This window comes from Pithys albifrons, chromosome 18 (genome assembly GCF_047495875.1).
Source record: "Pithys albifrons albifrons isolate INPA30051 chromosome 18, PitAlb_v1, whole genome shotgun sequence".
NCBI lineage: Eukaryota > Metazoa > Chordata > Aves > Passeriformes > Thamnophilidae > Pithys > Pithys albifrons.
This window is the reverse complement of record NC_092475.1, coordinates 9,124,416-9,140,136: the sequence shown is the minus strand read 5'-3', so window position 1 is coordinate 9,140,136 and position 15,721 is coordinate 9,124,416. Positions and strand designations below refer to the sequence as shown.

Sequence of the window (15,721 nt, the reverse complement as noted above, 5' to 3'; positions counted from 1 at the left end):
CTCTAAGCGGGGAGGTAGAAGCCTTCATCCCCCTCCCCTACCTGGCAGAGCAGCTTCTCACTGCTGCCTTCTACCCTACGGATCCGTACGGGACATATCATGGCTGTGGAAGGCGAGGAATAGTTCAATTCCTGTTATCCACAAGCATTTCCAGACAGAGCACCAGTGACAGCTCAATAGAACAGAGGATGTTCCCAACGTTTAAAGGCTGCTCAGCACAACAAATGAGTCAGGGAGGACTTCACTGTTTCTCTTCTATCATTACTTGTAGTAAATGATAAAGCTCATGCACTGATGAGTGCACAACTCATGTACTAATCTGCTCAAAGCACAGAGGGCCAATCACCTTCTAACCCACCCAGCCTGTGTAGGGGTTTCCTCCGGGCCACCTGACACTCACATTAGATACAGCAACCCAGAAAAGGAACTGATGTAGACAAAACATTACCCCACACCTTTGCCAACGCCTACCTGGGCAGTCCATCTTAAAAAGCATCGAAAATGGAAATTGACAGCAGACTTTCTCCTAAAGCAGAAGTTTCTTAGCAGAAAACTGTTCTTCATTAACAAGTTTTATATTTCCTTAAGGAAGCACTATGGACTGAAAGTGAAAAAAGCCCAAATTCCTACGCGAAGAAAATAAACTTAGTTTATGTTTAGTGCTGTATTTCCCATTGCCCATGTCCTGGAATTCAGTTCTTCTGAAATTTTACAATTTGTGTAGTCATTTATAACGGATTTAAATGCCTTGTTGTAAAGTCTTCTGAGAAAAGTAATATATTTTTTAATTAAAATCAGACATTTGTTTTTCTGTTACCTTTTATAGATGCTCCTGTATCTCAGGCAAGAACCTCCCACAAATTCATGGTCTGCAGGGTAAGCACGATGGGTCTTAACGATTCTAACCACACAAAGAGCACCAGTGGAATGACACTGTAAACTACTTTGTAGAAGAAACACTTAACATTTAGGAAAGAAGTGACCTTTAGTTGTTTCTCTCTTGGCTGTGCTCCCATCTCACAATTACTTTCGTTGTTTTATGACACTTAAACTCGTTCAAATTTATTTATTTGAAGACACAGTTATCAAAATAGTGATATGTAAAATAAAACCAACTAGAAATATAAATAACCATATTTGCAAAACCTCGTATTTCTCCATCCCTAAGCCTGTTCTCTTCTACCCAACCATGGATCTCTTCCTTCCCCTTAGTCGTACCTCATCCAACTTTTTGATCACAGGACCAGATTTTTTAGATGTGGCTGCATAGCTGTTTAGTAGAGCTTTAAACATCATTTCAGTATCTGGATGAGTGCTAATGAAGGCTTTTTCCAGAACATACAGATCAACTCCTTTATCCTCTGGAAGACCTGAAATAAAACTGAGTCCAAAGTCTATCAACACCAAGTCCAGCTTCTCCACGGGTGGCCGCAGAAGGAGATTGGCAGTTGTAAGGTCCCCATGGATAATATCCTCATCGTGCATTCTTGCTAACAGCTCACCCATCTTCTCTCCTAAGTTATGGAGGCTACTGGTATCAGTTCCACTCTGTTGTACAGAATAAATATGATCCTGAACAGTAATTGAGTCAACAATATCTTCAAGATATATGGAGTTGGTGACATAATCCACAAAGTAGACTGCTGGAGCTGGAATTCCTATTTAAAAGAGCAAATGCTAGCAGTTAATTTTACATAATTGCCAAATTTATTGTAACAACAAAACACAATCAATAAAAGTCCTAAGTAGACATTCCAGTTGAGATCACCCACAGCCACTGATAATCCACATCTCAGAATGGCCTTACCAACACCTATTTCCACCCCATCTGCACTGGCCTGCAGCCTGGTAAGAGGTTGGCAGCTCCAGCCTGGTAACAGGATCGGCCCCTCCTGGGTGAGACTTCCCGGTAAAACCCGTTATGGGACACACCGAGGACAAGCTGCGCTTTAGGGGACACCCTGAACCAGCAGAACGGCTCGTCCTGGGATGAGAAGAACTCCCTGCATCCTTCTGGATGGCGCTGGAAGGCGCCAAGTGTCTGCGAACTGCTCTGAGCGCCGTGCAGGGCCGAGGAGCTGCCGGCGAACACCGGGGGGTGTGACCTGCTCCGATACACCGCCCCGGGGTGTCCGTCTGTCCGTCCTGCCGGGGCAGCCCCGCTCACACCGCCCCGGGGTGTCTGTCTGTCTGTCTGTCTATCCTGCCGGGGCAGCCCCACTCAAACCACACAGGTGTCCGTCTGTCCGCCCTGCAGGGCAGCCCCGGCCCCCCGTCCCTGCCTCCCACCCCGCGCCCACCTGCCCGCCGGCACCGCAGCAGCGACCGCGCCTCCTGCGCCGTTCGCCGCCGGCTCAGCATCTCCTCCAGCGCCGGGTGCCGATACCGCTTCGGGACGCGAATCTTCGCCACGGCGGCGCGGCCCAGGAACAGCCCGCGGTACACGTGCGCCTCGGCGCCCTGTTGCACCAGCTGCAGTCCCGGCAGCGGCGGCAGCGGCAGCTCCTCCGCCTCCGTGGGGCCCGCCGCGGCGCCGGGGTGGTTCACAGCGGGGCCCGCGGCCCCCACATCGCCCATCGCGGGGTCCGCGGGCCCGGCCTGGACCAAGAGCGCTCCGCCCGCCTCCCCCTGGGCCGCCGCCATCACGGGGACGCGCCGCCGCAGAGCGCCTGCGCGGGGCGCCGCTTCGGCAACGCTCGGTAATCTCCGGCTATTCTCGTCAGTGCTCGGCAATGCTCGGTAATCTCCGGCAGCGCTCGGCGGCCCGTGACGAAAACTGACGAAGTCCCGAAGCTCCGCCCCCGCCCCGCCTGTACCGCCTGCGCTGCCCTCGCTATAACGCGCCCTGCGCAGCTTTGTTCATGTGGATCTCGGCGCTGCCTCTTCCAAAAGCCCTCCGCGTGCTTCCTCCCCATAAATCTTGTTGCCCTCTGCCCGCCTCTGCCGTGATGGGGGATGCTGAGTGGCTGCAGGATATTAGGACTGGCTCCTGAGCCTTCCCCAGACTGTGCGTCCTGTGTTTCTGCCGTGCAAGACCGAGATCAGCAGCTGCACCTGGGCTTGTGAGGCAGATGTTGGATGTGCATCTTTCCAAAGTGGAAAGTGGGATCTCGTGGCCCTCCCACTGAGCTGTTTCCAGCACCATTTTGAATCACCCTGCCAGGGCATCACCCCTGGGACACCACCCTCCCAGGACAATAATGGGATGCTCCACCACTGGGATATCACCACCAGAATGCTCCACCACTGACTCTTGCCCCTTCATGTGCCAAAAGCGTTTGCTGGAGCCTGTGCAGGTCCACTTCAGCTGCCCAGTTTGTAGCTGGGGAAGAGAAGGAATTTGCCTACAGGTTGCAGGGGATTGCCAGCCTGCAGCATGACATGGTGTGACCTTGTGTCCACATGCTTGGCAGGACCAAAGTTTCTGCAAGGTCTGTCACAGGCTGCTTATGTGGTGTCAAGTGCTTCCCATTTCCCTGAGCAGCCAAACCTCACATCACCATCTTACTAAAATATCGACAAAGCTCATTAGTTTGCAGCCTCATTAGGAGCTGTATTTGGGGTTTTATGGCAACCTGAACACCCACTGCTCTACTGGATGATCTGCACATGCTGCAATTTATGTTCCTCAGAAGAGATAAAAGAATTCAGCCCAGTCCATGTAAATATGTTTTCAATTGTTGCTTTTGGAGGTGTCACGAGTCCATTTCGCCCTTGTTTTCACATCCACAACATTTGTTTCCTTTTCAGAGTATTTATATTTTATTAACACATACCATACAGCTTACTTGTCATTGCACGGTGGGATTATGCCTGGCAAATATTTATCTTGCTTCAATAACAATTTTTAAACAACGTTTCCAAGTTTTCAATGATACAGATAATCCAATCCCACAAATCTACCACCCCTGGCATCCTCCTTCAGCTGCTCTGGCTGTGGCAGGAGACTGACAGCTTGGCCAGGGAAGGAGGTGCATTCCTGGGTTCTGTGTCTGGAATTTGAAAAAGCCACAGACACTCAAATAATGAAAAAGGTTTTCCCCAAGTTGTGGGCAGATTTTATCTAAGCATCCATACATGGAGGCCCCCACAGACACACATATATAACCTATGAGCAAGTGCACACAGATACCCTCAGTTCATTACTCTGGTAAAAATGACAGTCTTCTCTCATTCTGGCCAAAAACATCCTCCAGAGCTTTCAAAATATGAAAGAAAATATATTTGCTTTATTTTCCCCTTTATTTTATTTATTTAAATTTTATCTTCCCTGTGATTTCCCTTATTCTTTTCTCTTTGAATGCAAAAAGTAGTTGACATAGCCCTTGGAAACCATCTAGAGCCATTCACAATATTTATGGTATCATCCAATATTTTTATTGGAAGCTGAATCACCCCAGAGAACTGCACTGAAGCCACAGCCTCTGATAAATAGTTTAATTATGTAACTTTGTTCTCCTGGTGACAAGCATTTACAAACTCTCCTTTTGCAAACAATGTAATTAAGTTAAAAATTGCAGCACAGCAAACCAAGCTAATGGAAACCAAGGCAGGTCCCATGGGCTCCTTCCTCCCTGAGGTCATGTGGAACCCTCAGCATCGAGCAGGCTACAGCCCTGCAAGCAGCTCTCCCATCACCTCCCAACTTATTTAAGGATGGAGGTTGACATCCTCAGAGCTCAGACGGGAAAAGGGCTGAATTTGGGCTACATCAGGCTCAGGTAGCTCCTCATGCCCATCTAAGATGCTTGTTGGCTCTGAGGTTCCATCCTCAACCTGCAAAGTGTGTGCACAGGGATAAACCCTCCTGTGTGTGAATTCACAGCTCTGATTCCTATCACAGCTCAGAAATATGGGTCTTAGATGATTCCCACACGAAGAGGATGCTATGGGCTTTAGCAACCACTGTAGGGACCAGAGGGATGCAGCTATGCAGGGCAGCACCCTGGCTTGCTGCAGGGTGCCACACTGGAGGCATCCCTAAAATGAGCAGGAACCATGGGGGGACCACCAGTATTGACCGGCATTGCCAGGGAACCCTTGAGGGTTAGGATATCATAAAAGAACATGCATGCAGCTTGGCATCAGGAGGAGAAAGCTCTCTGGGATGTAAATGAACACGCAATAAATGCAGGTGCCTGGTGAGCTGGCTCCATCCCAGCCAGCTGTGACACTGCCACCTGATTAGGGATCATCATTTTCATCAATAACAGAATTGAGCTTGGTCAGTTTGATCCCCTGGGCCCCTTCCTAAAGGTCAGCCCTAACTAGAGAATACATGCACGAGTATGTGATGAGCATTGCTAAACACTGTGTCTTCCTTTTTCCAGGATGGACTTCTTTCTCCTCTTGTATTTGTATTTTAACTTGTGATTTTAAAGTCTCTTCTGGCTTCTCCGGCCCAGAGGTAGAGGGTAACGTTTCCAGTAATCACAGCCAGGTTGTGTTAGAAACAGAGACTGCCGTTCCAAACGATGAGCTCTCCAGGAAGAGCATTCCTGTGGCTCAGCCCTGGAGTTGTGCTGTTTGGCTGCCAAGCAGGAACGCGCCCTCATGCCCTGCAAGTCCAGCAGCCAAGAGAAAGATAAGGATCAGATGGAGAAACGACACTGCCAAGACAAACGGTCTGGAGAGGAGGAGGAGGAGGAAGGCATTGCAGGAGGAAGCAAGGATAGAAACATGCGGCGCACGTGAAGCATCAGTGGATCCACCACTTCGCACCTTCTCATGTGTAGCTTACGGACAAAGATACTGACTTCAGCAAGCCCAGAAAACCAATTAACTACAAATGTTATGATAAGAAAGGTGTATTTTGAGAACCACAAAGCAAGATTCTTTTCCCTCAAATTATCCCTGCTGTACATCACAGTAGGTTTCCCCCTTTTTTCCCAGAAGACTCTAACCCCCAGCCATGCACAGTGTTGATGTGGCAGCTGCATTTCTTTGCATACTGATGTCATCTTTTTGGCCACCTTTTGTAAACACACCATAAAGCTCTGCTTGTGCTCCCCAGGATCTCACCTCCTTGTTAGCTGAGCTAATAATAATTCTTGCCCTGTCAGAGACCAGGAAGCCTTCAGAAAATTGTTTGGTGGCAGGTAAAAGAAAGCTCAGTGACCATGGAGAAAAACATAATTTCTTCCTTCTCACATTGAATTAATTTCAGAAGGGAGGAATTGTTCAGGCAAATTACAGATCACGTAACCAAGGGTAGGTTTGCCCAGTGCCTGGTGGGAACTCTGGGTCCCCTCTCGCTCTCTGCATAGTGGGGAACCACAGAAGAGTCCAATTCATAGCATAGCTCACCCAAAATGCCTAGGCTTGAGCTCTGGGAAGTAGCTCTGGGGGACAGAGATCAGGGGCAATATCATTACCCCCTGTGTTCCCAAAATGTGGAACATTAGCCCAGACACAGAGCTGCCCACCATGAACCAGCCTTATGTGGGTCTTGGAGCAGAGAGAAAATTGGAGTAATTTCTCCTTTTGTGTGTCATGAGAACTGGTCATGATTTTGGAGCTATTTCAACTGCTTTAATATGAATTGCAAATCCTATTGAAAAGCTTTTCCCATGAACACCACTGTTTTCTGTTGACTAGTGTGTGAAGCCATTCTTCCCCAAGTGTATGATCCCTGTGCAGCTGTCAGTCTGTATGAGATACAAGATTTTAGAAAAGGTATTTTTACATACTTTATTTCCATTGAAATTAGAGCACATGAATGGGAAGCATTTTTTTTAATCTATAAACAATGTAGATGATTTGAAACACTATTCATATTCACTATAACTTTAAGAAGAAACAAACCCAAAACCTTTGATCAACTGCTGCCCATATTGCAGCCAGATATCCAAGAGACTAAAGCTGAAAGGATACACATGATCCAGTATGACCCATCTCAAAACTATGAATTGGAACAAAAAGAAAGCGCTGGTACCAGAGCAGAGACATGAAATGTATCCCCATACTTAGAAGAGTAATTATTTAAATATTTCTCTTAAATGCCCTATTAAGTCAAGATGTGGGATGACTGAAAAGGCTCTTTAAAAAACCCAAACGTGTTCATGTGCTCTTTATTCTTCACTCTACCTGTTGTTTTTTTTCCTGTGTCAGAGGAGTGTGCCTGCACCACATGCACGATGGTCACTGATGCAGACCTTCTTCAGTTCAACTGGGTACTGTGGCAGTTCAACTGTGTACTTAACCAGCACAGACTCCACAGAGTTTTCCCTCTTAACTCAGGTCTGGAGTTTGTGTGGTTTTGGCAGATTAAATATTAAAATTTAGAAAAGTATTACATGAAACATTAGCTGCAGTCACATGCTAGCTCACAGTGCACATTTATGGACATTTGCATTCACCTTTCAGTGGCAGTCCCTGCTGGGTGGCTCTGAGGAGACTGTACATGCCTTCCCACCACATCTTCCCTTGCTGGTCCCCTTGTCAACTGGGTCACAGCAACTTCTTAACATCTCATGAACTTTGGCACAGCACGACCCGCTCAGCAGCTGCTGTTTGCACAAAGAGCACCAAGGGAGAATGCTTGTATATTGTGTCAAACAGTTTAGAAAGATCTTTAAGGCTTATCATGTTTTATAAAACCCTTGCTTAACAAACTGGATGTTGGGATACATGAAATTAGCCTCAGACTCAGAAAAAAAATCTTGCATCCAAGTGCGAATCCCAGTGTCTTCTATGCACAACAGCAGAAAGGTTCCTGTTCCACTCAGCAGAAAAAGAATGTTAATTGCAACGTAAGTTGAATGCTGAAATGCTTTGTCTGATGGAGCACTGTGCAGGTGGAAGGAGGTAAATTTGAGAAACGGATTCTTTCTGTGCCACAGCAGTAGAAGTTAAGAGTGCAAACTCAGTCATAGAATCAGAATTGTAGAATACGCTGAGATGGAAGGGACCCATCAGGATCGTAGAATCTAACTCCTGGCTCTGCAGAGGACACCCCAAAAATCCCACGATATGCCTGAGAGCAATGTCCAAATGCTTCTTGAACTCTGTCAGGCTTGATACTGTGACTATTTCCCTGAGGAGCCTGTTCTAGTGCTCAGCCACTCTAGGTGGAAAACCTTTTCCTCATATCCAACCTAAACCTCCCCTACTGCTCATCTTGTTTTCAGCTTTCAAATGGTCGCCCCTTTCCTAGCAGACGTCTTTGTCTTTCCAGCCGAGCTACCTAAAATCATTAATAAACTGTCAATCTCTTTTTGGGCTTACTAGAGGCTTTCTCGTCTAAAGGGGTGAAGCTCTGCAGAACAGCAGGTCAGCAGCCAGTGAGGAGATTCCTGCTCTTGCCTCCAGTTAGACAGAATGAGGACAGAGTTGTCATTCCAGCCACGAAAGCCATACCCTCCCACATCCCCGTTTCTGGAGCAAGTAGCCACGGAGCCCCGTGAAGCGTCCCCGGACACCCCGCCGCCGCCCGGCGCGGTCACACGCCCAACCCCGGTTCCCACCGGGCTCACCCATCGGCTCACCCATCCCCGGGGACCAGGCTCCCGCTGCCCGGCCCTCGCCATCGCTCCCGGGGCGGTGCAGCTCGCCCCGACCGGGACCCCCGGGCAGGGCGACTACAAGCCCCAGGCTGCCCGGCCGGGGGCAGGGCGGGAGCTACGTGGCGCGGCCCCGCTCCGGCCGCCGGACCCCGCTCCGCCCCGCCCCGCCCCGCTCCACGCCGGTCCCGCTCCCGGTGCCGCGGAGCGCGGGGGGCTCAGCCCCGCCGGGCCATGGGTGAGTGCGGCCGGGGCCGGGCGGGGGGCGCGGCGGCGGAGGGGGGGCATCACCTTTTGCTGCCAGAGCCCCTCTTGGGACGGGGCCCGCCGGGCTGGGGCGGGCGCGCGCTGCCCCGGGAAAAAAGTTTCCAAAAAAAAAAAGAAAAGAGAAAAGTTTTCAACTTTTCCTAAAGGCTGGGGCTGCATCCCCCGCCCCTTCCTTTCTTTCTGTTGCGGGTTTGTTGTTTTGGGGTTTTTTTAGCGCTCCCGGCAGCACATGCAGCGAACTTGAGCCAAGGAATTTCCTGCGGCTCTCTCCGGGGGCCATCCCAGGAGCGCGCCGGGGAGAGGGAGCGCGGGGCACAGGGAGGGTGGAGGGAGCTGGATTTGCTGTGGAGTAGGATTTGCAGGAGGCAGCGGTCCAGCTCTCGTTGGCCTTGGCGTTGGTGTGAGCAGAGTCCGAAGTCAGCCCAGTCCCAGCCTGGCGGTCACTGCCCCGTCCTAGAGCATGGCCCAATGACCAGTTTGCCATAGGCAGGGATTCGCCTGCCACAGCTCCTTGGGAGACCCAGCAAACTTTCTGTCCCCAGGTGGATATTTGAAGAGTCTTCAAACTTCCCAGCTACATCAGAATAGACTACATATAAACTGGAATTCAGTCAAAGTTCATAAAGCATCCTGCTCATTAAGTTAACAAGAAATGCAACAAAACCTGATGAAACCATCTCTGGTATTTATAGTGAGACTGTCTGTGCCTAATAGAATTTGTGGCTTGAAACTAATGGTATGGCCACTTATGTCTTTTGTTCTCAGCAGATATTTTCTCTAATTATCTGTATAACATGTACAAAGAGTGCTAAAAGCAGCACTGATGGTCTCACAAAGCATGGTGAGAGGGACGGGTTAGCTGGGATGGTGTAAAGAACACAAATGAAGCACAGAGGGTTACTGAATAAATACAATATTTGTATTTATGTGCAGCTATCCCTGAGAAATCTTTATTGCCAGCTGTAATTAAAAGCCAGACAGACACTTCCTATCAAACACAGCTTGTGAGAGGAAAAAAGCCCTTAGGCAGGGTGAGAAAAGTTTCCATGGTTTGGTGGTTGTGTCCACATTTTTTCCACATGCAGTCTACAGAAACTGTGAACATTTCTAATTAAACAAAAGAGTACAGATAATATTACATGCTGGAAACCAGCATAAACATCAAAGCTTATACACTTTACCCGTGCTTTAAAATTGTAACTGGAGGGGAGGTCACTGTCACTGCTGTTCCCAGAGGTCCCCACATCAGTGCTGACTCTTGCATCAGTGCAATTCCTGCTGCCATAACATGGCTTATGGTTCTCACATTGTCATCCTTTCTTCCCCTCTCCACATTGAAAAGTATGTGCAGCCAGCAGCTTAGTTTTATAGGGTTGTTTGGCAGGATTGGTTTTGATTTAGGTTGCTTTTGCTGCTGTTACTAATTTATTTAATTTTTAGCAAGCGCATGTTGATTGCTATGGGATGGGCAAGGTCTGGGGCTGGCAACAGTGAGCTTTACAAGCTCATGATGCAGTTTATCCTGTGGTCCTGGACTAACCTGAGGAGGCTGTGCATATCTCAGGGATCCTGGATGCTGTGGGCTGTAGAAGGAGAGATGAAGAAATCAGGGCCACCCCACAAAGTCATGGCAAGAGTGCAAGATTAACTGGGAGAAATAAACTTTTGTGAGCAGGGCTTTTAATGCCAAGGTAGGAAGTGAGAATGTAGAGTGGAGGGAGAGCTGGTGGTGAAACATGAAAATGATAATGCAGAACAATTCAGAACCTGAAAGCAGAAGCTGCATTTCCTGCCCAGAACAGGTTTTGTAATTTGAAGCAAGGGACATCACAGAGGCTTCATCCTGTACAGCTACAGGCACTACAAATCGCTGCCCTCCACTTAAAAACAAGTCCTAACTTTGTTAATGAAGTCATGATTTCACAGTTCTGCTCCCCAAATGAGCACCCCTGCAGTTAGCGGAACCCTGTGCAAGCCTGCTGAGTTGTGTGACTGTCTGCAAGTGTCTCTCTACATGTGACCTGGTGACCTATAGGGAAATTCCGCATCATGGCTTTGTAAATGGAAACCTGTGGGTGTCCTGGGAGAGCTTTTTCCAGCCTGTGCATGCTGATAGCTCCCCTGCTAGCATCAGAAAACTGAACCTAGCATTGCTTGCTTGTGTTCCAGGTCGTGCACTGCTGGTCCTCCTCTTGTCTGCAACGGTGTCTCTCCTGGGTGGGCTGATATTTGGATATGAGCTGGGGATAATCTCTGGTGCATTGCTGCAGTTGCAGACAGACTTTCACCTCAGCTGCTTCAAGCAAGAAGTTCTCGTGAGCGCAGTCCTTATTGGAGCACTCCTGGCCTCTCTGGCGGGGGGGATCCTCATTGACCGCCATGGCCGGAGGAGAGCAATCCTGCTCAGCAGTGTGGTGCTGTTCGTTGGCAGCCTTATCCTCACACTGACGAGGTCATTCATTGTGCTGGTCATTGGGCGCATGACTGTGGGCTTTGCCATCTCTGTCTCATCCATGGCCTGCTGCATCTACGTGTCAGAAATGGTGGCTGCTCATCGGCGAGGGCTGCTGGTGTCTCTCTATGAAGTGGGTATCACCATAGGCATCCTCCTGTCCTATGCACTAAATTACGTCTTTGCAGACGTGGATGAGGGATGGAGATACATGTTTGGACTGGCCATTGCACCAACAGTCATGCAGTTTCTCAGCATCCTCTTTCTCCCAGTGAACCCTCTTAAATTAAGCTCGTGGGACTCAGACTGCCAGAAGGGCCTCATTCCGTTGCAGGACACTGAGGACAGAGTGGCAGCAAAGCGAGAGCCCTGTCAGGAGAAGCATTACTCATTCCTTGACCTTTTCAGGACCAGAGACAACATGAGAAGGCGGACTCTGGTGGGCCTGGGACTGGTGCTCTTCCAGCAGTTCACTGGGCAGCCCAATGTGCTGGGCTATGCCTCCAAAATCTTCCACTCAGTGGGATTCCAGAGCAACTCCTCAGCAATCTTGGCCTCAGTTGGGCTGGGAGCAATAAAAGTGGTGGCCACACTGGTTGCGATGGCCTTGGCAGACAAGGCTGGCAGGAGAGTGCTGCTCATGGCTGGCTGTGTGGTGATGGCCATCTCTGTCACCACCATCGGCATCACCAGCCGCATGGCTCCACTGGCCATGGCCAGGGACTGCAAAGCACCCACAGACCCCAATGCATCCCTCAGCCTCGCCCAGCACTCCCTGACACCTGTGTTCCCCCAGTCTGCTGTGTCACCCATCCCACCAGCATCAGGTACTGTCAGAAGTCAGACAGCCCTTGGTTTTGCTGCCACAAGGAGCCTTACAAAAGTTTTTGCCAGTACTCAAAGCAAAGAGGTTTCCAATTCTTCCCTCATGCAGAAAAGGGACTTGGTAGGTCAGTCTGAAAAAGGGGCAGGCCCTCCTCTTGCTGGTGCTCCCTGGGCAGAGCATACAGTCTTAAACTGGATTACACTGCTGAGCATGATGGCTTTTGTGAGCGCCTTCTCAATTGGATTTGGGCCAAGTAAGTGTCGTGTTTATATATCCTTGCACTAACCCGGAGAATAAAACTCGGGCTTGACCTGCAAGCTGTCTGCTTGAAACATTCCTTATGTATCTGCTGTACCACGCAGCTCGGTGTCTGGGAACTGGAAATATGTCCCCATCTATCCATTGAACCATTTTCTAGCACTGCAGCTCTGTCAGCTACAGCGCTCAAATAACTTTCTCTTCCATGCTATCACTACCTTTGCAATGTTTTTTTTTCTCTGAAGCTCATTGGAAAATCAGAGCATCCCACAGGCACTACATAACCTTCCTGACACCCTGGTGAGGAGGAAAATACAGGGCTGAGGACAGAGGGGCTTCTGCTGTGTGATAATGAAAGTCAGTGCAGAACTGAAAATGGAACCTCTTTGGAAGTTTCACAATATCAGTTTGGTTTTGTTTGGTTGGTTTTTTTTCCTGAAATCATTATTTTTCATTAGATGAGATTAAAGATTAGTTCTTGCATCCGTGTGAGCTCTACTGTTTTCTGGCATTTAAATGCTTTGATGGGAGGAAACAGCATCTTAACTCAAGAGAAATATATAAGTGAGCAAGTCTCATGGGTTTGACAGCGACTCTGCAAATTATTTCAAGCTAAATAACAGGATAGGAGGGGGGTCTGGAAGACATATATTCCTTGAACTCTGATTTCAGCCCAAATGTAATGTTGTCTCCCTAATTCCACCGCTTTCTCATTTCAAACAGCATGTCATTACAACAGGTCTAAGATATTTTTCTGTTTCCTGTGAATGGAATGACAAACTGCTTTCTTCTTTTTGCTCCTGTTCATTGCTGTTTCATTCCGCTTGGAATGATGAACACGGGAGGTTTGAAGGGTGTGGCCTGTCTCCCAGGTCGATGAATGTTTTACACTACCAGCAATGGGTGCTGGGTGAAGCCAGAGTTTAAACCCCCTGCTGCTATCTCCCTTGCCCATTTCCCAAACAAATTGCATAGCTCCCACACTGTCTTTCTGATCTCTCTAATCTGTGCAGTGACCTGGCTGGTTCTCAGTGAGATTTACCCTGCTGGGATAAGAGGAAGAGCCTTTGCCTTCTGTAACAGCTTTAACTGGGCTGCTAATTTACTGATCAGTCTCTCCTTCTTGGACCTTATTGGTAAGTAGACACGCCCCCTCCCTACCCCTCCCACAGCTGGTTAGGGAAGGTGGCCACTACGACACATTTGGAGATTAAGTGGCATTTTGAAGCCTGGGAACTTGAGGCTGGAGTAGGTGTGGCCCTGCTGCCTCTGAGAGCAGGAAAGCAGGCACCAGCAGCACTGCTCAGCCCCTCAGAGCTGTTGATAAAAGTCATCCACTGCCCACTGGGCTGCACTAGAGCACCACAGTTTCAGGAAACCATGGAGTTTGCAGCTTCCATGCTGGCAGCTTTACATTTCTTTCTAGCAAAGCCCTTGATTGAGGCACTCGGTGGGCACTGCTGGCCCTGGAGCTTGACTGCCTTCTCCTTCCCTTCGGTACTGGCAAAGCTTGGCACGAACCAGCCTCTTCCTTTGCTGATTGCCAGTTGAACAGATAAGTAGTTTCCCAGACCTACTGAAGGCTTTACAAAATAAAATGCCCATCAGGCACCAGAGACCACCTCACAGTAAACAAACCAGCTCCCTTTTTATCCCACGATATGGCCTACCTCCTACCTTCATGCACTTGTATCTCTGCAGATGCCATAGGATTCTCTTGGATGTTTCTTGTCTACGGACTGGTGGGAGTGGTGGCTGTTGCATTCATTTATCTTTTTGTTCCGGAAACAAAAGGACAGTCCCTAGAGGAGATAGACCAGCACTTCTCTAGGAAACGGTACGTGTGCTCTTGTCCAGTGTTAAGTGCTGGCTTTGGGAGCTTCTCATTGGTGGCTTCTCAAGTCTGTGGCACTGGACAGCTCAGGGCTGCTGCAAAGGCTGGTCAGTGCTACTAAGAAAACAGAAAATCTCGAGTTTGTGGCAGGGCTGTGGGGACAAGATGTGAGAGCTGCAGTCTGTTCATCAGGAGGTCACTGCCCTGAACCTTAAGGCTGTGCTGCTGGTGACACTTGAGAGGAAATGGGCTAAAAAACAGGGCTCATGGTGGAGGAGAAGAGAGCAGGACCACAGCATGGGACAGGCAGGTCAGGACTATGAGGAGACAGGAGGAGATAATAGTCTTGTAATTTCACTTTAGAATAATCTTGGGCTGATCCATCTCCTCTGGGGCAGAGACATCTGCTATAATACAGGCCATGGGCTCTCACCTCGTAATTTTCACACAATGCCTGTGATGAGTGAGGGAAGGTAAGAGGTGTTTGTGCCATCCTGGTTGTAATGGAGGTGGCAGGGCAGGCATCACTTAAGCAAGATGAAGTTATGCAGCTGCACAGCTGATGCCAAGGGGAGGGAACACACACCCCTCAGGGGGGCAGGAGGGGTAACTGCTGTGAGCCTGGCTCCCTGGACACAGCACCTGCTGCAGGTGAACTTCACTATTTCCCTGCAGGGTTTGGGAAGCAAATGTGTTGAAGCAGAGACGTGGAAGAGGAGCAAGCTGCACACACGCACAGTACCAGAGAGTGGAGCACACCAACAACAGATGAAGCCACCAGCATGTCTGCAGCATCATGTGTGAGGAGCTGCACCAGGAGAGGAGCAGGCTGAGCTGTCAATACCGTTCTTTTCCATGGCCTTTAACTGGTTACCTCTGCTCAGGGACAGTTCTTCCTGCAGTGCCTTAGAGCTGGGAACGTGTGGATAGCTGTTCTTTGGGTCCTTGGAGAATTGTCATTCCCAGACAGGGAGCACATCCTTCCTTTGACATCTTTAGTTTTTCATTCATTTGTATCTCCTGTCATTTAAGAGGTTAATGGTTTTGTACGCAGGGATTAAAGATCAACTTTTGGTGGCAATGCTTTTGCGTCGGTGAAGTTCACTTGTGAGCAAGCTGTGTTATTTTTCCAGTTCTTGGAAACTCCAGCCGGGCTCGGGGCTGCAGCGCGCCGGACCTGCCGCCAGTGGGCACCGCGGCACTGCCTGTCCCTGGACCTGCGGACAGACCCCCGCCCCAATGCTCAAAATCTGAGCCCACCGCACCCCTCGGGCCCCCCGCACCCTTCGGACCCACTCCCCACCGCACCGCGCCTCCGGGCTTGAGGGAGCCGGAAAAAAGGGATATGGGAATGAGAATCCGCAGTACCCCTGCGGGGCAGGCGGCTGGAGCTGTGAGAGGGACAAGGGGAAGGAGAGAGGATGGGGACTCTGGGGTTTCAGGAGGGGTGGAGCGGCCCCGAGTCAGAGACTGGCTGCTGGGGCAGCGAACGGGGCTGGTTATGCTGGGAGGACACAGGAGAGGTCTGGGATCAGCAAACAGGGCCAGTGACAGTGCCGGCCATTGGGGTTGACTGTACAGAA

At 49.5% G+C, this 15,721-nt stretch overlaps 2 protein-coding genes across 2 annotated transcripts; one reads left to right on the top strand and one right to left on the bottom strand.

Moving 5' to 3' along the window:
• Positions 1–1,052: 1,052 nt before the first annotated feature.
• TP53RK (TP53 regulating kinase) lies at positions 1,053–2,650 on the bottom strand. The gene is made up of 2 exons (XM_071572855.1): positions 2,301–2,650; positions 1,053–1,658 (listed from the first exon to the last, which is right to left on the bottom strand). Exons 1-2 carry the CDS (start codon positions 2,641–2,643, stop codon positions 1,180–1,182), a joined length of 822 nt encoding a protein of 273 aa, XP_071428956.1. The 5' UTR covers positions 2,644–2,650; the 3' UTR covers positions 1,053–1,179.
• Positions 2,651–8,670: 6,020 nt separating this feature from the next.
• SLC2A10 (solute carrier family 2 member 10) lies at positions 8,671–15,213 on the top strand. Its single transcript, XM_071572746.1, has 5 exons — positions 8,671–8,739; positions 10,938–12,299; positions 13,318–13,440; positions 14,006–14,141; positions 14,814–15,213. Exons 1-5 carry the CDS (start codon positions 8,736–8,738, stop codon positions 14,908–14,910), a joined length of 1,722 nt encoding a protein of 573 aa, XP_071428847.1. The 5' UTR covers positions 8,671–8,735; the 3' UTR covers positions 14,911–15,213.
• Positions 15,214–15,721: the final 508 nt, after the last annotated feature.

Excerpts from the sequence above, each read along its gene's own strand:
- SLC2A10 (XM_071572746.1), top strand. Across the intron at positions 13,441-14,005 it reads CTCCTTCTTGGACCTTATTG|ATGCCATAGGATTCTCTTGG; the intron begins GTAAGTAGACAC and ends GTATCTCTGCAG. Across the intron at positions 14,142-14,813 it reads CAGCACTTCTCTAGGAAACG|GGTTTGGGAAGCAAATGTGT; the intron begins GTACGTGTGCTC and ends ATTTCCCTGCAG.
- TP53RK (XM_071572855.1), bottom strand. The coding sequence starts at position 2,643 with ATGGCGGCGGCCCAGGGGGAGGCGGGCGGAGCGCTCTTGGTCCAGGCC. Across the intron at positions 1,659-2,300 it reads GCTGCGGTGCCGGCGGGCAG|GAATTCCAGCTCCAGCAGTC; the intron begins GTGGGCGCGGGG and ends TCTTTTAAATAG.